At 34.9% G+C, this 23,706-nt stretch overlaps 1 protein-coding gene across 2 annotated transcripts in view; it reads right to left on the reverse strand.

Annotated features, from left to right (window-relative positions):
* Positions 1-23,706, reverse strand: part of DPH6 (diphthamine biosynthesis 6) — a 175,811-nt gene that overhangs the window by 145,356 nt on the left and 6,749 nt on the right. Inside the window, exons 3-4 of one of the 2 annotated variants that reach the window (XM_060098275.1) lie at positions 21,644-21,837; positions 6,593-6,757 (exon numbers count right to left, since the gene is read on the reverse strand). In XM_060098275.1, coding sequence (XP_059954258.1) covers positions 6,593-6,757; positions 21,644-21,837 — 359 coding nt within the window. Of the gene's footprint in view, positions 1-6,592; positions 6,758-21,643; positions 21,838-23,706 lie in introns of those variants that run through there. The other variant, XM_060098274.1, reaches the window with a different exon arrangement.

The following is a 23,706-nucleotide window of genomic DNA, read 5'->3' on the forward strand; positions in this document are numbered from 1 at the left end:
GTGCCCCGGTCTGGGAGGATCCCATATGCCGCGGAGCGGCTGGGCCCGTGAGCCATGGCCGCTGAGCCTGCGCGTCCGGAGCCTGTGCTCCGCAACGGGGGAGGCCACAACAGTGAGAGGCCCGCATACTGCAAAAAAAAAAAAAAAAAAAAAAAGACAAAATAAGGAGTAGCACAATTTCTACCACACTATGCCTGAAGACACAGAAGAGCATGGTTAACTGCTCTAAGAACCAGATCAACAGGTAAACCAGGACAGATAACAATGATCTTAGATAACAATGATCTTAAGTTAGTTAACTACGAGCAATGCTCTATTGCTCTAATGCAAAAGAAACATAATACTTAGTGACTAAAAAAATAATAATAATAATGATAATAATGTAATAGTTAACATTTATTGAGGCTTCCTTTATGATCTATTTTACTGTCCAATTAATGCTCATGACAATCCTATGATGTAGGTACTATCACTAGCCCCACTTTACAAATGTGAAAGCCCCACTTCATAAATGTGAAAGCTAGAGAAATTAACTAAACTAAGGTCATACAGCTAGCATGTGGTAGAGCCTGGAACACAGACAAGTCTGACTCCAGAGTCCCCACTCAGCCCTTGGAAACAAACAAAGAAATCCCCAACATTTCTTGTTACATACAACCTTGGTTTTCTGAACTATATGTAATTATGAAGACATCATTGGTTGGGCTTCCCTGGTGGCGCAGTGGTTGAGAGTCCGCCTGCCGATTCAGGGGACACGGGTTCATGCCCTGGTCTGGGAAGATCCCACATGCCGCAGAGCGGCTAGGCCCATGAGCCATAGCCACTGAGCCTGCGCGTCCGGAGCCTGTGCTCCGCAACGGGAGAGGCCACAACAGTGAGAGGCCCACGTACCGCAAAAAAAAAAAAAAAAAAGATATCATTGGTCATAATTAAAGTAAAAGGTGAAAATATACAGTGTAACAAGGGCTATCAACCTTTTTTTGGTCTCCAAGCACTGACAACATATTATTCCTCATCACAACCCAGTGATGGAGCTAAGGAGGAAATACCACCCAGCTAATCCTGATATACCCACCTTGAGAATTCCACAGTATACATACACACATCTTTTTTTGTAAGCAATACTACTTATGGCTCCACCCAAATCTTGTTTGTAGCTCCAAAAGATTTTTAAATAAAATGTATATTCAAAGATTTTTGCCACATTTCTCTCATGCAAGACTCACAATAAAAAAATTTCATCACATATTTCAATATCAACTTATAATAAAGAAAACTGAATTAGTAAAAAAATAATAAAATGCTATTTTCTTCTCAGGTTTCATTCTTCTTCATTCAGCAGTGGTAATGATCTCGTCTCATATTCTACCACCTTGAAGAAATTTAAAGAAGGATTTTTTTTTTAGAGGACTGCTATAAAATTATCACTGACATTTTAATTAAAAAAAGACATGTATGTAGAATAAACAGGACATTTCCTCTAACAGTCTGCAGTGGCTGCTCCATTGCTTCTTTGTACAGTCTGGGTAAATCATGCAGGCTCTAACTAGACAGAGCAGCTGTATTTCACTGTCTTCAGTAATGTAATCTACATTTATCACTATTTTAATTAAGCGGATTCCTAATTTGTTACTTCCATTGCAAAGAAAAAATACTTTATTCGTTTTTTTTGGTAGACAGCATCTTGTCAGTCTTGTAAACCAGAATTTAATTTTAAACATGTTTCCTACCGCAACTGGCCATTATTTTAAAAAGAACTACCATATTTGGTTTATTAAGAGCTTGTTCATTTTCAATCTAAAGGCTTAAACATTGATTGCTTCTTTAAAATGATTTAAAAAGATGCTTTTGCAGTTCTCAATGTTAACCCAAGTGATATACTAAAAACAATATGTGCTTTATTATAATATTAAATTCAAGGTTATTCAAAATCAATATGAAGCACAAGTAAGAACCTTACAAGAAAAACAATGCTTTACAGAATGTAGAGAAAATTCAATTCAGTAGTTCTTAGAGAAAGATTATGTTTATCATCGGGTTATGTGAAATGCCTGAATATTTAGCTAAATCCATCCCTGTGGAATAAAGCAGCTTTTACGTTTTGAAGACAAGTTCTGAATTTTAAAAAATTCATTTCCCATTATTATTTGTAGTTAGAACAATTTGACTTTAAAGAATAAGTATATGAATTACTCTGAAGGTGTGCTTGTTTTAAATGGTTCACAGAGAAACAATTACTGTAATATTATGTCACTTCATTAAATTGTGAATTTTAATACATATGATATCTCGAATCTTATATATCAATAAAAAAGGCCTGATGTTAAAAAAATTTTGTATTCAGCACACATTAATTGAGCATCTTTTATGTGCCAGGTAAAGAATTAAGTGGTCTGTATTCAAACCAAAGTAGAACAAAGCCTTTGCACAAAAGAGGGTGTATGTGTGTGTGTCTGTGTGTGTGAGTACACACATATACATTTACAGTACAGTACCAAGTGATTTTTAAACTTTGTTCCTTCGAAGGGGAGGGTCTTTAGTGACCCAAGTCCACTTCGACCAGAAAAGCTCCACCTTCATCTATTTTTACACATGTCTTTTTTGCAGCCAGGTGAAGAAAGCAAAAGCCGCTTACCTAGAAAGTAGAATAAGGGCTCTAGACTACCTCTAAGAACACAGGTAAATGAAAAGTATCCTAACTGTTCCCAGATATACTGAGGGAAAAAAATAAAAGACTCCCTTTTGAGTTTCATTTATTATCAGTTTCACATGTTGCCAAATACTGGTTTGTGGGTAAATGTCTACTAAAGTAAAGTTAATAAACATGGCCTATTTAAGAAGTTTGGGGATGAGGTCTGCAGGGAATTGAAAGTTAATGCACCATCTCACTTTGTCAGTCCACGTTACCAAGGAACGCCATGCCAGCTTTCAGATTCACATAAATCATCAGAAGTTATGAGATCAGAATTTTTAAAGAAATCTATAGTGCATTAAATGTGTTCTAGATTTATATTAAAACTTCCCTATGTAAAACAATACCACTTACCTTCACACTGATTTTTGGACTGAAGTTACCATGTGAGCATCTATAATGACTTGGCCAATTAGTACACATTATCTCTCATCCCTTACAAAACCTCAAAAGATAAGCTATTTTCACTCCCGTTTGACAGATGAGAAAGTAGGCTCAGAGGTTAAGAAATGTGTTCAATATTACATACTGAATACAAGGAGAAGCTAGGATTTGGGCCCATGCTTTTTTTATTAAAATACTTTAAGAAGTAAAATAAACTTAGCACATGAAATTTTTCTCTTCTAATCACAGCTAAATATGATGCCTTCTATTACTATCATTTAACAGCTGTACATAAAGTTGTTTTACAATGAAAAATTTAGCTATCGACATATATGACCAAATAGGTTACCAAAAAAGAGAAAGGAAAATCTAAAATTTAAATCAATGCTAATTAATGACAAATACTTTAGTCATTGTGTAACTCCCTTAGTTTGAATTTAAATAATGTCATGTATAAAGCCTGGGTTACCCAATTCAGGAACAAGTAAAAGTTAAGTTCTAGGCAGCCCACTCAGGCTCTAATTAAATAGAAGAAATGAGTACAAAGGAACTAAATTATTTTTTGAAATACTCCTATTGGAACTCAACTTCAAAAAGATATTTCATGAAGAGACAGTAAAGCTTGTAAGATTCCTGCTATCTCAAATTACTCTGATGAATGTCTGATAAAACTTGAGATTTACCACTGGATAACAAGAGGTAGCCAATAATTCTAAATGAAAACTCAGAATGGTCTTTTGTTCCCTTTGTTTAAAGTAAAGCCGCTAGTGAAAAACAAGAATGTCTGCTTAGGAAAAAGGAGTCTCTTGTCTGAGCAAAACTTAAATTTAAATATCCTGCTTCTTACCTGAATATTCCAAATCATCTACATTTATCTACTGTTCACTAAAAGACTATAGAGGGCACTGTTGCATTAGCTTTGAAGCTTTACAATAGAAGCTGAGAAAAACGTCTAGAATGTGTAATTTCTTTAAAGAGTCAAATGCATGGTAATCTACTAAGCCTAATAAAGGGAAAAAACCAAAATGTATGTTTTTCTAAAATAGGCTGAACTTCAATGGGGCAAAAAACTTAACAAAAACAACTGTCAAATTGAGAACACAGCATTGCACACATTTTGCATTTCCCTTTGTAGTGCTTTCATGAGAAAGGTAACTAATCATAGCACCTCCTTATCCAATGGAAACAGCACCCCACTGCAAAATCCTCTTCACAATCAATAGGAAAACGAATGTGGCACCTCATGCAATCCTTCCATAATTCTATCAACAGAAAGAATGCAGTCTGTTTGCATACTTTTGTCTAAAAGGCCAATTCCATTTGTCCCCTCTTTGGGAAAAATGACAGCTACAGATCCATCACTCTCACATGAAAGTAAACACACTGCAAAAAAACAAAACAAAAAAAGGATCAAAATTGAAATCCTCACCTTTTTTAAACAAAATTCTATTACATGTAAAAACTCAAACTCAAAGCAAAATAGAAAAAACAAGTTTTTCTTCAGAGGTATGAATTTTATGCTATTGTGCAACAGTTCTGGGATATAAAAGAAATAAGTTATATACAACAATATTCACTAATCGTATAATTACATACAGATAGCATTCAAGCTTTCCATGTATTTTCTGTCCTCTCACATCATTCCTGATACAATTCTTTGCAACTAAATTCGATTAAGTACAGTGCCAAAGATCTTTTTTAATATATATGTTTGCAATGTATTACAATGAGGCTAGTATATAAAATACAAAGCTTCTTATTACCCTACCACTTAATTTTTTTCCACTTGTTTATTCACAAAAAATTAAATTTTTGACACAAGTAATATAAATGGAAAAGGAAAATTAAATTATTTATTTTGGTAATTTAAAAATAATGTCCTGAACTGCTGAAACACTATATAGCTATAAGAATTAAAACATCATGACCAGACTACTAGAGATATGTGAAATGAGAAATGCATTAATATATATCAAATCATAACACCACATTAGAAGTTAGAGGAATCAACATTAATAAAGGTACCATCATAAAACTAAGGCCTTGGGAATTCCCTGGTGGTACAGTGGTTAGGACTCTGCACTTTCTACTGCCGAAGCCAAGGGCCTGGGTTCAATCCCTGGTCAGGGAACTAAGATCCCACAAGCCGCACAGAGCGGCTCAAAAAATAAAATAAAATAAAATAAAACTAAGGCCTCTAATAAAGACTCCCAAATTCCCTAGAAAAACAGTATACAAGTAATTTTGTCACTCTCAAACTTCCAGAGAGATCAGCACGTTCTCTGAAATCAAAGCACAGAACTGTGAAAGTGTTAAAAATTCTTCAATAATATGTCAACCTACTCATAAATCAAAAAGAGGGGAAGGGGCTTCAGATGGTATGTAGATTTCATTTTATTACAAAAGCCCCAGTTTAACAAGTTATTTTCAGCCAATAAAAGTCAAAAGTAAAGCATTGTTGAAGTGGCCAGCACTGACTCTAAGGCTTTAACTTATTAACTTAACCAAAATGCTACTTGAGTATTGCTCCCTTAAATTATTAATTTATGAGTTTTGCTTAGTCTCCTCCTGAGGCAAGGCAGTTTGTAGGTATATTGAGTGCATGTAAATAAACAGAAAGCTTTTATAACAGTCTAATAACACACTAAACATAATAAAACAACCTCTTTTAATGAACATTGAATGCACAATCCTATAAACCAAGTTTATATAAATGGGCCATGTAATTTAAAGAAACTGTAAGATCCTCTAGGAAGTAAATGCACAAAACCAGAAAAATTAAACATAAGCCTATTGCTTTTCACTGATCTGACAAAATGCATACAACAGAATCAAAGTGCTGCTGTGACTATGAAGAGTATGTCACACGCAATTTCAAAGAAATCTAAGAGAAATGTCGTGAACTATGAGAAAATTTATTTGCAATATTGTTCTTCATTTACCATAAGGATGACTGAAGAAAAAGAAAGAAAGAAAGAAAGAAAGAAAGAAAGAAAGAAAGAAAGAAAGAAAGAAAGAAAAGAAAAACAGGTTATGTCTTTAATATTCAGGTATTTAAGTAGATATTTTAGTTTCCTATTATAAAAAGAAATGTAGCATACTAAAATCAATTTCGGTTAACTCTAATTTATGCAAAGCTTGACTGTGAGCAATAGCTGCTAAAAGGATGCAGCATTGTTGATTCATATACAAGCATTTTACTTAACTACACTGGATAATAGCAGTGCTCCTAAAGGAGTATAAAAAGCAAAGTGATTAGCAGTCATTACTGTTAATTAGGGCTCACATTACATTCCTTGGGATGAATCTCCTTTAAGTTGAATACATGGAAAGTTTATTTTTGAAGGACTGCCAAACCTTGCCTAGGTAAGTAGTGGAATAAGCCGTCAACTACCAGTAAGCAAAATAAAAAACAGGGACAGATCAGCATCCAATTAGTATGTCTAAGTTTTTAAACAGGAAAAGGGTTGAGGAGAATGAGTAAAACTGGAAACTCATACTTCACATTCTGCAATCTCACTGATAAAAGGAGGAAATGGTGTGTTTATCAAACTTGCTGTGAGCACACAGTTCATTCAGAGTCCTGTAAACAATCGCCTGGCTGCCCACTTCCAAATGCATGTGAAAATCTTTGAGATTCAGAGCGTCATATTCAGCAAGCAAGGTCACTCTAGTGATGCCCTGGAAATGGGAAATTAGGAAAACGTGGCAATCAGAGGTTTAGGGCTGACCAGAAAAAGCCCTGAGGCTGGCTCACCATCTTTCACCACCAGTCAGGCTGTCTCTGCCTATTCAGTATTAACACAACAGGGCTGCAAGTGAATGAAAAGAACCCCACACACCTAACTGGGACATTGGCTTTCTTGTTTAGAAAATGATAGGCATTTGTCACAGAAGGAAAAAAAAACAAAAAAACAAACAAACAAAAAACCCCCTCAAACACAGCTTTCAAGAACCAGCTCTAAAAAAAAAAGAAAACAGGCTCCTGATGAAGCTTCAGTAAAGGACCTGGGGAATGGCGACATCCTGTTGATTATCAGGTTTCCTTGACTCCTATACCATTCTGTGCATTTTAAGATGGAAGCCAAATCTTCAACAAAGAAGCTTCAAAAGCAATGCATGCTCATTACAGGGAAGAATCAAAAATTCCAATGTACAAAAATTACACCAATGCTCTTAATAGTTTCCATATACAGACTTAAAAATTTATCCTTCAGATCTTTTTCTATGCATATATTTGTACAAATACTTTTACAAAAATGTAATTATACCATACAGAACATTTGGTACTCCATTTCCTTCTCCTAATAATATATATAGATATATTTCTGCAACTTCAGTTTTGATCCTATACAGTATTCCACTGTATGGATACACCATAATCTAGTTTGCCAGTCATTTCTAAATCTTTCAGTACAATTTTATTTCCTTAGAATATATCCCCCAAAGTGGAAGGGCTGGATAAAGAGACAGTGTATTTTTTGTTGTCTGATGAGTTCTGCCAAATTACCCTCAGAAAGGCTGAACCAATTTCTACGGCTGTTGGCAGCACATAAAAGTACTCACTTCTCCAAAACCAGTATCATTTCTTAATCCTGCCCAAGTGACAACTGCATTTTTGAGTTAGTGAGGTTGAACATTTTTTGGATATTTGAATTTCTTTCTCTGTGAAATGCCTGTTCATATCCTTAGCCCATTTCTCTATTTGCAGACCAGCTTTTAAACATCCAAAAAAAAAAAAAGTGATGAAAAGAACTCATCAAATGCTACTTTACGGGATCACCAGAAAGAGATTATTTTAAAGACAAGATGGCAATTGTATGGACACTAAAACACCCTATTAGGATTGGTAACTGAACACATAGTTACTTTACAACATATTATATTATAGAAGAAGACTTCCCAACCCACCTAAAAAGAAAAAGAAAAATTAAAAACTGAACTGGTTTAACAGATAACTAATAAGAACCTGCTGTATAAAAATAGAATAAAATTCAAAAAAAAAACTGAACTGGTTTTGCAAATATTATTTCAATGAAGCTACCTTTGCTTTCCATAAATGTAGAAGCTATCACACCAAGGTGGCATCATCAGCAATGTTCTGTTGCTGTTGTTATCTTTTTTGCTTTTCTGTTATTCCAGGAAAAAATTTGAACACAAAAAAATTTGAAGTACCTTATTAGCTACTTTGATAAGTCAAGGAAGGAGGTTGTAACTATAAATGATAGACAAGTTCCTCATGCTATTATCCTGGATCAAGTAATCAATAAAATGTGTCTTTCTTGAGAAAAGTACTAAATATAAGAAAAAAAAAGAAAACTGCCCTCCTTCCCTAAAAAGTCCATTCAATTTAGGGCCTTTTCTCAAAGAATCAAGAAACTTGACAATGCAGCCAAATATACCAATTCCTAATTCATCTTCAGAACCAGGTTTAGATTAGAATGTAATTTTAAGCTACAGATCATATCTTTTCTTTTTCAAACAATAGCCTAAAAACATGAAAAGCTGTTACCTAGACCAGTGCTTCTCAAACCAAGTTAAGGGCCACTTTTTAAAAAAAGATTTCCAAACTACAAAGACCAACACTTTTGTAAAACAGAATTAAAATGAATGACAAAAGAAAAAATTAAGAAGATAAAAAACACAAGGCCAAATTTTTATTATTAGATTCAACAAATATAAAATTACTCTCAAATTACTATAAAAGTTTCTAAATACTTATCTTCAATTTCTATAAATAGCTGACCTTGCACCAACAGCAAACACTTCTGGGACTAGCACCAGCCCCTAGACCATACTCTTAGTAGCAATAATCTACAACTATTCTGAGAGCTTTGAAATGAGATTAGATCACAGATGATAGATCATTTTAATCCAAGACATAGTAACTCCACCTCCCCTTATCAAACCACATACCTGCCCCTCTGTCTCACAGCTAATTCACACATGCCTTATTGGTCTATATATGTATTATATATGTATTGTTATATGGTAATATCTGCATGAATTAACACATATGTAATGCTGGGAGACAGTAGAACACAGTGATTAAAAGTATATGTTCTACTTTCTAGCTGTGTAACCTTGGACAAGTTACTTAACCTCTGTATCTCAATGACATATCTGTAACACAGGGATAATAAACCAGGGTTGAGGTAAGGATAAATTAGAAGATAATGTGTAGAGATTAGGACAGTGCCTGGCAGGTAGTGCTACATGAACAATAGCAACTATAATTACAATAAGACAAAAATAATTGAAAAAAAATCACATGGCTCTGGGCTTTCTAACAATCAATATAAAGAGGAAACTAAAATGAGTTGCGTGATTTAGTGTTCATACAGTAAAAACCGTCTTAATAGTTATAGTAAGGCAAACCATTATAAACACTAAGTCCTGAGAGAAATTTCACCCTTGGATCGTTATAAAGTTGAACATGTAATATGGTGAAAATCTTCAACAGCATCCCTAGGGCTGTGACAAATTCTGCACACACAGTGTGCAGACACACACACACAGTGACAAATTCTGCACACCTCTTATGGACAAGGCACCATGATGAACACTGCAAAGTTGAAAAACACAAAGTTGTCCCTTCAAGAGGCTATAAAATGACAAGGAAGATATAATACATATGCAAATAATGATGTAAAACAAGGCATAATGTAATAACAACCCAAAAGAGTTACTAAACACAATAGAAATTCAAAAAGAGAAAGCTACATTTGAGAAAATCAGGAACACTGCTTTTTGTATCCCTATCCTTTTCTCTTTCAACATAAAATCCAAAGGTTTATTAAGAACCATCCAGAACGCACACAAGGTCCAAGCCTGTTGGCCCTTCTCTGGTCATCATTTCCTACCTGAAATTATAAGATGCCACTTTTCACTCTATTATTTTTGAGATCTTAATATTTTTCTTGAGAAATGCCTGACATCCCCATCTGCTCTCAGGTGCCACCTCCATGCTACTTTCCTCTTCACTCTTTGGAAGCCACAGAAGCTCCCTCTGATCTCATAGCACATAGCTCAGTGGACAATAGATTCCTAACCTGAGTAGTTATGTGCACCCCAAGGCTAAAAGGCTTTCTGAAATTGATGGTTAAAATAGTAGTTCTTAAACTTTTGAAAAGAACAGATCGCTGTGAATCTATGATAAAAATTTGGACCTCTCCCCGGAAAAATTTACATTCACAAAAAATTTGCACAAAATTTCAGGGTTCAAAAACACCTCTCCCCTCTAAATTAAGAAATCCTGTCTTAAAGTATCAAGTTATCTTACACTGAAGTCCACTAGCCTGATTCTTACTAGCTTTCTGTGATCAAGCCCAGGTTATATGACCACCCAAAATCTGTACAACTTGGGTGAGGGTTAAGAAGTCACAAAAATGACTGTGAAACCAATAAAAATCATTAAAGGAGGGAAATTGTGAAAGGCTCAAAAGGGAAGACCACGGGTTATGTACCAAGTGATGATGATTCTTCCTCCTCTCCTCACCACCTTGCAAAATTAGTATGTAGGAAAGAATCCACAAGGGAACTGGTTTTAAAAGAGACCACAGACCATTTCAATGGCTCTAGAACTAATCTTAGAGTAGGCAGCAAAGTATTTTGCACAAGGAAGGGAAAATAAATGTCTGATAAATAGTTCTGCCTCTTCTGATTTGTCTCTATTTTTATAGAAATCTATAGGGATCAATATTAGCTAAATTTTGTAAAGGTTAGATAGACTCAGGTTAGTAAGTCTAATTTAACAACTGCTCATTGAGCACCTACTCTGTGCAAGTACACGAAGTGACCACATGCCTCAGCACCATAGATTCTATGAATAAGGGTAGGAAAATTCTGCTGGCGTTGAGAGGTAAATTGCTCTTATATACAGGAGTGCACATAATTGTCCCATTTTACTGCCTCTGGACATTCTAAGAGCCATCTTTTAAATCTGTTAATTCTTTACATACTATTTCAAAAGTCAAAATTCTCTAAATTTAGTTCATTAACCCTCAATGAAAGTCCTTGCTTAAGGCTTTTTACAAATGAGTTAATAGCAAATATACTGCTTCAATTTTAAAAATAAGCATAGTTTAACCCTAAAAGAACATGCCAAAATAATTTTTAATGGAAAAAAAAGCATCTATTAATAAGAACCTTTGTTATCTTTGGGTTCACTTCTTTATCTTCTTTTGAAACAATCCATGCCTCAGTTTACTCATATAGGAAACTAGACAGAAAACATTATTTCCACACATCTCTTGGAAGGTTGAATTATCTGACTGAAAGAGTCTAAAAAAGACTCAGAGGGCCAAAACTTAAGGCAACAAATGTAGTAGAATAAATTCAATCCAATATATAATATAAATTTGCCCCCATTAAAACCTCTTTCACAATTTGAATGATTACCATTCTTTTTCTTCTCTGCATTAATGTACTAATAAAGTCAAGAGGAATTATACTCATCTCCATGCCAACTTGCAGCTACTACTTAATATTAATATACTAGTGGAAATTTGTATGCAATGAAAAAAATTGACTTCATTTAGCTGTACTGGATTATTTTGGAAGCTAGGGAATAAAGGAGAAAGAAAATCTGAGACTGACATGAAGTTGACAGGCTTTAAAAAAAACCTAACTTCTACAGCATCTTTTTTTCTAGAAACTTAAAGAGGCTCTCATATATTTTCTCATTTATTCTCAAAAAAGATAAAAAGGATAAAAGGAAGATATATCCAAATTTTACAGATGGAAAAACTGAATTCCAGAGGAGAACAGTTGAACACAATGCCTGTGTAGTCCATAAGAAATAAAAAAGAATGAAATACAATCCTTGCCCCTTGAAGTAATTATAACCTTTAAACAAAAACCCACAACAAAAACAAATTACACAACAAAACAGAGCCAGCAGCTCTGGATATCAAGACAGATTAAGTGCTATAAGAGAAATACAATGTTACATGAAACGTCCAGAGAGGAAGATATTACATTCAGTGGGGGCATATCAAGGAAGACATCAAGAAGGAGATGCCATGTTAAAGAAGGAATTGGAGAGGAAAGGTTATTTCTGAATAAAACATAGCACTCAGCAGGAAAGACAAGGACTATACGGGGAAGAATGAGTTCTGACAATAGTCTAGTGCAGGTGGAACACAGGTTCTATATGGGGGAATACTGGGAAAATATGAAAGATAAGATGAAGTCATATTGCAGAGCACCTAGGGGGTCAATGGTAAACAGCAAAGGTTTTTGATGAGACAAATGTGACTGGATCTACACTCTAGAAAGACTAACCTGGCAGGAGTTTGCAGGATACATTATAGAGTGTGAGAGAGTGGAGAAAGACCACGGTAATTTGAATCCCACCTACATGCATGACTATTACGTTAAAAGCATTAATATCATACATTGTACTTCCCTGTAGGTGCTTTTATTTAGAGTCAAGAAATATGATGGACTATTTTAGCTGACTACATATAACCCTATGAAGAAAATGTAAAAGGACCATCAAGACTAACATTTATTAAGAGTTAATCTTGATTAAATGAACCCAGATTGATATGAAGCACCTTCTATACCATCCTGTACCAGATTAAAGAGATGACAAAGATAGGGTGCTGCAAAATTGAGGATCACGATATTTGTAATAGATAGCTATTGTAATTCATTTGATTATCAACAGTGCCCAGTGAAAGCTGAGTAGATTAGCCATGGAACTGTCAGTTTACAAGGTACCTTACATAGACTCCTTGTCACTTTTTATTTAAATATTACCATCAAGCCCTATCAACCCACCTCTTCAATGCCCTCTCTTCAACTTTCCCACTGGTACTCCCCCAGTTCAGGTCCTCAGAACCTTTCAGCTAGCCGAGTATCTCAGTTTTCAATTTGAACTCCTCATCTCCAGAATTCCACTTCCCTAATCCATTTCTTACATTATTAGTGGGTCAACCTAATGGCCTTCAACCATATAATTCTATGTCATTTCTTTTGCAAAATCCTTCAAGGTAGTGGCCTTCAAACTTGTTTGACCATGACAATTTGTTTAACAGCAAGAAACACATATATACATGTAATGTTAACAGCCTAGCATGCACACACACACGTGTACATGTTTCCCAAAATAATAATTAACCTTACTACATACACTTCATTTTGATATTTTCTGTTTTATTCTAGCCTCTTTCATTTAAAGGAAAAAAATGTGACCACTAAACTGAGTTTGGAAAATACCGCCTTAGGGACTCTTCACTGCCTGAACTTGGTCTAAAATTTAAGACACTCTTTTTTGTGGCTTCAACCTACCTTTTCAGACGTATTTCCCACTACTCCTTGAACTCTTGAGTTCTAGCCAAATTGAACTACTATTTCCCTAATATATCTCATGATTTCCAGCTTCCATGACTGTGGCTAAACTATGCCCTTAATTTGCAACATTCTCTTAGTCAGTTTCCATGCCTGCCTTTGTCAAAATTGAAACAACCTTTAAGGATATCAAATGTAACTTCCCCTGTAAAGCCTCTCCTGATTCCCCAACACAGGGGACTTTTTTCTCCTCTGAATCCCCAAGCCTATTAAATGCACACTTTAATGGCAACTCTACATTATATTAGTTTCTTTGTGTATGTGTCTTATCTCATTAGGGTCTGTGAAGGCAGAGACTATATCTTGTACATTTTTTTACTCTACAGTAGTGGTACATTATAAGCATCCAATTAATGTTTGCAAAATGAAAGACATAAAAAGTCTCTAAATGGTAGTAGTATAGGTTAAAGTTAACAGGAAAAGTCAAGGTCAACGAACATCCCTTTGATTCACTCAATTTTTTCTCACATGTCACAGAACAAGCCCCTATTAAATCATTTCTTACCAATAAAAAAGATAAGCTCTAAATATTTATTGATATTACCATTGATTTTATGGCTACTTTATGATTTAGGCACTACAAACTTGCTGAATGAAGACATTCCTTACTTAAAAGGGAAAGTTGACATAAAAAGTTCAGTTCAAGACCTATCATATTATTGTGTGACCACCAATAAAGTCCTATGTAACAAAAAATGTAAAGATAACAATAAAGGAATGAAGTAATTTATACTTATAAATCTTTGTACTGTGTTCTCAGTCATTTAATAGAGAACATAACAAAGACATGGTAAACAACAGGTCTAGAAATGAAATAATAGACTGTAGGACAGAAACATACATGTAGCATCTTAGACAACACAACTCCAGAAGTAGACATCAACAAAAGGTTTCTTTAAAAATAAATAGTAGCATAGTCCAAAAAGTTAATAGGACACAAACATCAGAGGTTGAAAAGCATAAAAGCATGAAATTTGAAAGACAAGACAAACATACCCAACATACTTTAAAATATATAGAGTAGATGATAAGATAGAAAGAAATCTATAATTCGTAGAAGGAAGGAATACAAGGACATAAAAGTTAGTCTGTTGGTAAATTTATAGAGGGGCAATGAATCAGGCAAAAGATAAAAAGAAAGAGTATATAAGTGCATGTGTAATATACACACACATTCATTGATACTAAGTGGAGAAAAGTTCAAAGTTGAGGAGACAGAACGATAGTTTTGCTAGAATGAAGGAGTCATGTTTTCCAGGCTTTAGGGGAAATCTATAGATGAAGATTCTAGACCTGTGATAAGTTTACAAACTGTAATAATTGATGAGTATGATCCAACGTTTTACTTCCAGACAGATCATCCACCATGTACTTTCTCATGCATATTGACCTTATCATTAAAAGGGCCAGAGATGGCACAGCCTCTATAAAGCCACACCTGGGAGTTAAAATGACACTGGCCTGTGTTAATTCAGAGTTTTCCTATTTGGAGTCCAGAATCAATACTAGCAAAGCATTTCTTGTGCCAAGGGACTAGGCTTAATGTTCAAAACCTTGGGAACCAACAGGACTTGAGGCAAGCTGTGCAATGTTGAAGAGCCAAAAGCAATCTGTACAGGACTATGGGCCTGTTTAATTAGCTCTATGGGTTCTTCCTGAAAATCTTAAGGCCATCTTACATGTGCCTCCCGCTCTAAACCCTTTGGATTTGCCTCAAGCCACCCAATTATCTAGGGTTTTACCCTGAGATTCAAAGTGAAAAGAGATCCACAAAGTAATTTCCACCATAATAAGCAGGTTTTCTAAGATATATATACCAAAAATAACTTGAAAAAGTGTCTGCTTAGCATTTTTATAAAACATTCTGCAGCTGGAAATTATTCTTGGTACACTTAGTGGTGACACTGCCAAATCTGATAGGACACCTATTTTGAAAAGTTTCACTATGATGAATAAAAGTTTCACTTCTATTTAAGCTTCTAAATGAAAAAACAAAAATAAGATGAATTTGCCAACGGTTTTACATCATATTTTTAAACAATGTTGTGGCTCCCCTGCATTAGATAAATTATTATATAAAAAATAATTTGTTAAATTTTGGACTAATTTGTTCAACTACCCTTTAAAAGTCATCCATATGCCAGGAACATAGCTGGACACTAGAGATATAAAAATGAAGAGTACTGAGATTGTCTTTGAGGGCCTCACAGTCTAGCAAGAGATAATCATATAAACAATCCTAGTACTGATAAAATCCTAAGAAGCACAGTAGAGGTATGGACAAGCTGCCAAGGAAGAGACAGGAAGGTGAATTAGAGCCTATTCCACAGAAGGGTATGAAGCAACAAGAGATTCTTCAGGAGAACAAACAGATAAAGGCGTAGAAAAGCATAGGCAAAGACTCAGATATGAAGAAGCAATCTCCTGGAAACCTAATTAGTTCATTATAACTCAAACCCAGAAGCTTGTGTGGGAATGGCAGGATCAGACAGGTAGGCTTGCAAAGGCCTCTTCCTAAAGAGTCTTTTTTTGCCAGGCTAATGTGTTTGGACTTTATCTTAAGGGTGGGTTATTTAAGTATGTATGCAGATCAGCTGATGACAATGTGGTAGCAAGGCTGGAGGGTGCACAAGGCAATATTGAAGGCAAGTGGGCCAGTTAGAAGACTTGCACAGTATAGATAAAGAAACCATTTATGGTGGGAATGAAGTCAAAGGGTCAACTTCAGAAGTAATAGAAGTGATATCAAAAGGTCTTGTAGATCAAATGCTTATGGTTGGGGTGGGAAGCAACTGAGAGAAAGTGGAAGTCTGGTAGTGAGGCCCCAGGTTAGACTTAGGTGATGGGGTAAATGAGTTTTACTTAGTTTTCAACTAAGAGGGAAATACAGAAAAGGGAGCAAGTTTGTGCAGAAAGATAATAAGTTTGAACTTGTTGAGTTTACCATGCCTACAGGATATTAAGGTGGAGAAATCATGAGCGACTGAATATACAGGTCCTAGAGTATAAGCTTACTGTTGTAGCTCCAACGGTCAACTACTTTTGAAAGAAGCCAAGAAGGAAGGAAAAGAGGGAGGGAGGAAAGAAAAGAAGGGGGGAGGGGTGGGGAGAAAGGGAGGAAGATCTCAAAAGAAGAACCATTTAGAATGGTTCTCAAGTTTGTAAGCAGTTGGAACCTATTTATTCTCAGGAAACTTGTTACTCTTTACCCTCTGCCACAGTTCAGCCTTCTACCGGCAACAGCCTGCTTTATATTTGGAGACCTATCCTTCCAACAGTGGGTTCTGTTCTTCCCACAGATCCACAGTAGATGTGGTTACAGCAATCACGACTCAGTCTCTTGCTCCACAAATGGCACAGGATCTAGGCCTGTCCAATCAAATGAAATCATTTTCTCCCAACAACAACACGTTCATGAATGATACATGTCAGGCCACTGAGTGACAATGAAACATAAGTGGATTTTCCCTTTAGCTATTTAAGATTAGAGCTTTTCCTACTAGGTAGGAACTAGAAAGAATGTAACTGTGAACCATCTTCTAACTACAAGGGTCCAGACTGAGAATAGAATCAAAAGAAAAGAAAGGCAAGAGATAAAAACAGCCCAGCAGGTGGGTTGGTCACATAGTTTGTGTCCTGTTTCTAATCTACTTGAAGCTAAACTTATCTTTAGGTCATTGTCAGTAAATTCTCTTTTTATTTAAACTAGCTTGAACATTACTTCCTATAATCAAAAGAATTCTGACCAATACAAAGAGTAAAGTAGCAATTGATGTTTTCTAAAAATTTTAAATTAAAATCCAGTTTTAAAAAATAAGTTTTTCACAAGCCTGTCTATAATAGTAAATATTCTACCTAAAAAAGAAAAAAGATTATTCACTTATTGTTGTATTCAAATTACAAGTGTCCACTAGGTAACTTAACATCATATTTAACATCATCAATACCAAGATAAAATGCCTAATGCAAAAAGGAACATGAAAGAAGAAAAGTACCAAAGATTAGAAGAGGAAGACTAAAATTGAATACTCAACTTAGGGAAGAATATTAAATGAATTCCATTGTAATGAAATTAAGACAGATTTCTGGATCAAGAGATTCCATTAAAATGAAAACAAAGTTATAATCTTCAAAAAACAAAGAAAACAGGGGGGAGACACCAATGGAAAAGGAATTTCATTTAGTTTTCTTGAGTCAGAAAGCAGAAGAATAAGGAACAACAACTGATAAATCAACAGAGGAAGCTGTAACCTACTGTGTGTATGAAAGAGAAGAAAGCCAAGAAAGGAACCAAACGAGGCCACATTATTCTGAACTCTAGGTATAACAAGGATGAAATGCGAGGCTGGAAAAACTCTAATGTCAAAAGCATTCACAGTTAGCTTTCCTCTTGCCTTATGCTTAGATATGAACAAGCAACCGAGACATTTGAGAAAAGCCTACAACATGAAACAGAGAGAAACATGAGAAAAAAAAAACCAAAGAAAACATGAATATTTTAGGGAATGAAAGATAATGTTTAAAATCTCTAATCTGTATTTTTAAATGGATGTAGGGACGTTATATCTATAGAACAAAAAACAGATTGTTATTAAAAAAGGAACAACCAATAAACAAGTTCTTGGCTACTGAAAATATGATTGCTAAAATAAAAAGAAAATTTCAACAAGAAAGTAGGGCATTTAAAGTGGAAACCTCACAGAATGTACAACAAAAAGATACAGAGATGAAAAGTATGTGAGAAAACACAAGAGACATGAAAATTCAATCTGGGAGATTTAAAGTCTGACCAGTGAGGGCACCAGCAAAAGGGAATAAAGAAAGTCAAGGGGGGTAAATCATCAAAAAAATAATGGGAGAGCATTTGCAGAGCCATCCTCACACTGCAATTCTATGGACTCTGCCATTTTTTGTGTTTCATATTTGATAGCACGTTCTCTTCCCTGCCCGCCCAAAAAAAAGCCACAAGAGTTCTAGGTCTCATATCCACACATCCCTCTGCACAGGAGAAATACCTTATCTTCTGCCAACAATCCATCATCTTAGACTTCATTCTATTTGGTACAATGAAGGTTAACAAAACCATCCCTGACCTAATGGCTATAGCCAGAATGCTGTCTTGTGACTGACTTTCGCCTGCATTAATGCCACCCTACACCATCATTAAGAGAAAGAGGACAGAGATATGCTGCTACTCAATAGGATGTTGCAGAAGGGATACAGGGGAAACAACCTTCAACATCCAGTGCACTGTTGTGACATTTCAGCATGTCAAACATAAAGACACAATCATAAAAGATAACAGAGAAGAAAAACAAGTCAGCTGGGGCTTCCCTGGAGGTGCAGTGGTTAAGAATCCGCCTGCCAATGCAGGGGACACGGGTTTGAGTCCTGGTCCGGGAAGAACTCACGTGCCACAGAGCAACTGAGCCCGTGCGCCACAACTACTGAGCCTGTGTGCCACAACTACTGAAGCCCGCATGCCTAGAGCCTGTGCTCTGCAACAAGAGAAGCCACCACAATGAGAAGCCCGCACCCAGCAATAAGAGTAGCCCTCGCTTGACGCAACTAAAGAAAACCTGCGTGCAGCAATGAAGACACAACGCAGCCAAAAATAAATAAATAAATTAATTAATTAATTTTTAAAAAGAGTCAGCTTAAAGGAACAAATATCATATTAGCATCAAACCTCTCACTGGCAAAATGCTAGGGGACAATGGAGCAAAGCCTTCAATGATTTGAGGAAAAATAACCTTCATTCTAAAATATTAAATTCAACCAATTTATCAATCAAATATGAGGGCAGAATAAGAACATTTTCAAAATGCAAGGATTTGAAAGTAACTTCTCTATGGAAGTCTCTTAATGATGGATTCCACTGAAATTAGGGAATAAACCAAGAAAGAGGGCGATATGAGATCCAGTAAGAAGTGGCTCCCAACAAGTGGAGAAAGAATACATGATCCCTAAACATATTCTCTATAGAGATATGTTTAGATGTATTCTTCAGTAACTATTTCATTGCTTTATGTGAATTAAAAGGAAAACACCCACACAATTTGAAAATTACTATATTTTCAGGAAATAATACAAGTTATCTATATACCAAACTAATCCAGATGAGAACCAAAATGACATTTTAATATGTCATTTATGAGACATAAAGGCTTATTGCATTTCTATTAGTTTTCATGACTTCTAGAAAATAGTTAGGAAACTTTTAATTCTGTAAATTCTTCCAAGTCTTTCTACTTATTTTCAGCAATTAGTCAATTAAACTCTTTGCAAAAACAAGTACCTCCTACTCAAAAATTAGCTCTAATACTTGGGGGGGAAAAAGAGTTTACAAAAACAAAAGACTGACATACATATGAAAGTCACAAAACTGCAACCTGTTATAAATGAATGTTTAAAATGAAAATGAATCTAAATGCTTTCAATTCTTCATTAATATTCAAAGGATTAAAAAAATGCAATTCCATCTTTTCCTTAGAACAAGTGAAGTCTAACTTGAAGAATTATAGCTCCTCTCAATTCATTTTTTCCATAATTACTCAATTATTCATTAGAATATGTAAGACCTCTATTGGAATCTTTGCACCATGTTTTATAAATGGATTTAACTATAAAAGCCTGGTTATACAGTCTCTTCCATAAAAGCAATATATTTCCAATATTTATGTCCTTAAAATATCCTATAGTAAAATTAATATTTTTGCACAGGAAAAGAAGGAACTATTTAGTCCCTGACAACCTGATAACATCTCTTTCAGCTATAGTTATAATTATCATGTACGAACTTCCAAAGCAGAAGTTGTCAAGATTTAACATTAGCATTAATTTATGTCGTAACTGACGGTTACTATAAAGATAATGGCAAAGCATCCATTTCTCCAAAGACAGCATGGATTGAAAGGGAAATTTCTTCTTAATTACTACTAATCAGCCCATTTTTAATTAAATTGATTAGTAATTTATTATCTTTCCCTTTCTCGGAAGCCTGTTATTATCACATAGTTTCTCCAAAGTTATCAGTTACCAGTGATTTTTAAGCAATCCAATTACCTCTAGTGTTGAGTCCCACCATTCTGTAATACTGGTTTATGCTAAAAACTTAATACACAGTTTCTCTGTACCCTGAGAAAGAAATTTTGAAAATGCAGAATTTGTGCTCAGTATTTCACACCTCAAAGTGAATGCTGTCAAGGTTTTAGTTGTGCACATGGGAAGAAGTGAAAACTTCTTTTATGCCTTCCCCTTTGTTTGATAGTCAAAATAGTTGTTATTAGCATGTACATCCCCAGAGGGAAGAAATCAGGTCCCTGTGATTTCCTTTGAAAAGTATCTACTTCTTATGCCATCCATAACTAGACAGTAAATTATGTAACAATTCTAAGTGTTTTCCCTACCAGTTTCTTTTTAAAGTAATTGACTATCAATGAGAATGAAAAGATAAAAGATAACTGCTTAATATAAAAGGATCTCTATTAATTAACATTTACTAAGTATAGTACTTACTAGATATATGAGTCTCATACTTTCTCTCCTAAATTTTCTGTCTAGAGAAATTAATAATGAATGCACAATGACTGCCAAACTCTTATATACAGGGACTTAAGTATTAAATTCATACCTCTTACTAACTTAAAGTAAGGCTCAGTCTCTCCCTTTCTTTAGGTCTATTTAAATTTCACCATATCAGAAAGGTCTTGCTTAACCACACCCTGCCATCACTCGTGATCACCTTGACTCTGCTTCATACTTCTTCATAGTACTCTTCACCACCAAGCATGTAATTTGTTTGCTTACTGTCTGACTCCTTCTACTGGAAAGTAAGCTCCAACAAAACAGGACTTAGTCTGATCTGTCCATTGCCCTATCCTCAGTGCCTAGAACAAGCACATAGTAGGCATTCAAAAAGTACTTGCTAAAAACATGACTGAAAGGTCATCAGCTCCAAATTCCTAAGGAGAACTTAATTAAATATCATTTGATAGTTATGGGTGCCAGACTACACCAAAAGTTCTATTTTTAAATACTATGTAATATAAAGGCATAGTAATCGTTTTCTAACCAAAAAGACAAAATATCCTTTCAAAGGACAGTTGGGCTACTAGCAGTTGTAAATTATTTATTACTAAATAATTCAGTAAATGTAATTTACTAAATTACACACTAAATTCAGTAAAGGTAATTAGTCACTCTGCATACCTTAACAAGTTTCAAAAGCTCATAAAGATCTTCAACCTCATCACCTTCACATTTGGTGTACACTCGTCCTGTATCCATGCTCTTTCCTCTTATGGTACGGCGATAGAGGGGAAGAGCCATTGCTTCTGCATACAAATCAATGGCGTGATGACCCACTGTCTGATACATGTAGCTATCCAGCTCATCTGACCCCACTGCAACAATTAAAGTGGAAATAATCAGTCAAACAGAGTGAAAAAGAGTGGATTTGAAAGTCCACTGAAGTTTTACTGCTTGGAGAGCAGTCAACACAATTTAAAAGCTTACTACACTATATTAATATTAATAACACTTCAGTTATTAAATGAAATAAAATATATAAGAGTTGCACATTTGTTCAAGCTGCATCCAGTTCACATCAGCTCTGGTCATTTCTACCTCAATTAGAAATACAAGTATACATAAATTTTTAAAACTATATATAGAACGTTTAAAGAGAAGAGTAATGTATCCAGCAAATTTTGAATAGTTTATTCGATTAAAGATTTTATTACATAAATATTCTTTAAAATCATTCAAAGTTATTCATGAAGTCACCTAGAGTTGTAGAAGAAACTCTTAATTAAATATGTACTTAGTTAATAAGTGACAAATATTTGTAAGAAAAAAATTTAGATGCTCTTGATATATCCTATATTCTTACTTCAATAAAACATATAAACATATATAAATTCAGTATTGTTAGAGCAGTTACAAATGTGTATAGAAACATAACTTAAGCTAATAAGTAACACAATCACTGGTTGTCACAAGATTCCAAAAATATCAATATGAGTAAAATATTCAAAACATATGAGTCACATCAGACTTTTTGGTGATACAAATAAGCTTAGAAATATATTGGAATATGCTTTCTGATTTCTTAACACTCTTTTTTTTTAGAAAAAAGAATCATGAATATACACAAAGATTATTTGCAAAGATGTTCATCACAGCATTCTTTATAACAGATTAAAATTATAGGGCTTCCCTGGTGGCGCAGTGGTTGAGAGTCCGACTGCCGATGCAGGGGACACGGGTTCGTGCCCCGGTCCGGGAAGATCCCACATGCCGCGGAGCGGCTAGGCCCGTGAGCCATGGCCGCTGAGCCTGCGCGTCCGGAGCCTGTGCTCCGCAGCGGGAGAGGCCACAACAGTGAGAGGCCCATGTACCGCAAAACAACAACAACAACAAAAAAAGATTATAGTATATTCACATAATAAAATACTATGCAGCCATTAATACAATTTTGAAGAGGAGTATTTTCTAAAGTATGTTCTGCAGAATAGAAATTCCATGAGATATTAATAGGTATTGGATGAAAAAAAAGGACTCTGTGGTCAAATCAATTTATAAAAAATGAGGATAAACCATATTAAACAGGTGTTTTAACTGCAGTTCTTCCTAGGCTAATCTGCTTTAAGGTGCTCTAACAAGGGGAGAGTGTATGAATTATCTCTCAAAGTTATCTATCCACAGAACACTTATATTTTCATGGTATTTGTGTTCCAAAGACAATATCTAGAAAATGCTATGGTAGAACACTACTTAATGACAGGGAAAATGTTCACAATACATTATTAAGTTTTCAAAAAATTACAAAACAATGTTTGACATATATGTTTCTATATGCATATATGCCAAGCAGGTCTAGGCTTTCCACTGAATGTGAAAGAATTCTATCAAAAGGCATGAAAAATGATATTGTAAGGGCCCTTCAATAATCAAAACTGCCACCATATGCTATCAGATTTTGGCTCACCAGACTTCTGAACCCACAGAACAGACTGGCTTCCATGTACTCACATTATTATTATAAATCTATCTAGTCCTGGCCCCAGTAGGAAGGAGAGATATAGCCAAAGTTACCTAAAAACCTTTCAGATTACCTTCATTTCAAGTTTAAACTAGATCTTTAAATGTATTAGTTTTAAAGGCAATTAATACAATCGAATTAATATATTTAAATAACTTTGACCTACTTAGCAAGAAATTTCCTGATGTTAGCCTAATAATTAAAACACTTTACTGACTTCAAAAACCTA

This window comes from Mesoplodon densirostris, chromosome 4 (assembly GCF_025265405.1).
Source record: "Mesoplodon densirostris isolate mMesDen1 chromosome 4, mMesDen1 primary haplotype, whole genome shotgun sequence".
Classification (NCBI taxonomy): Eukaryota; Metazoa; Chordata; class Mammalia; order Artiodactyla; family Ziphiidae; genus Mesoplodon; species Mesoplodon densirostris.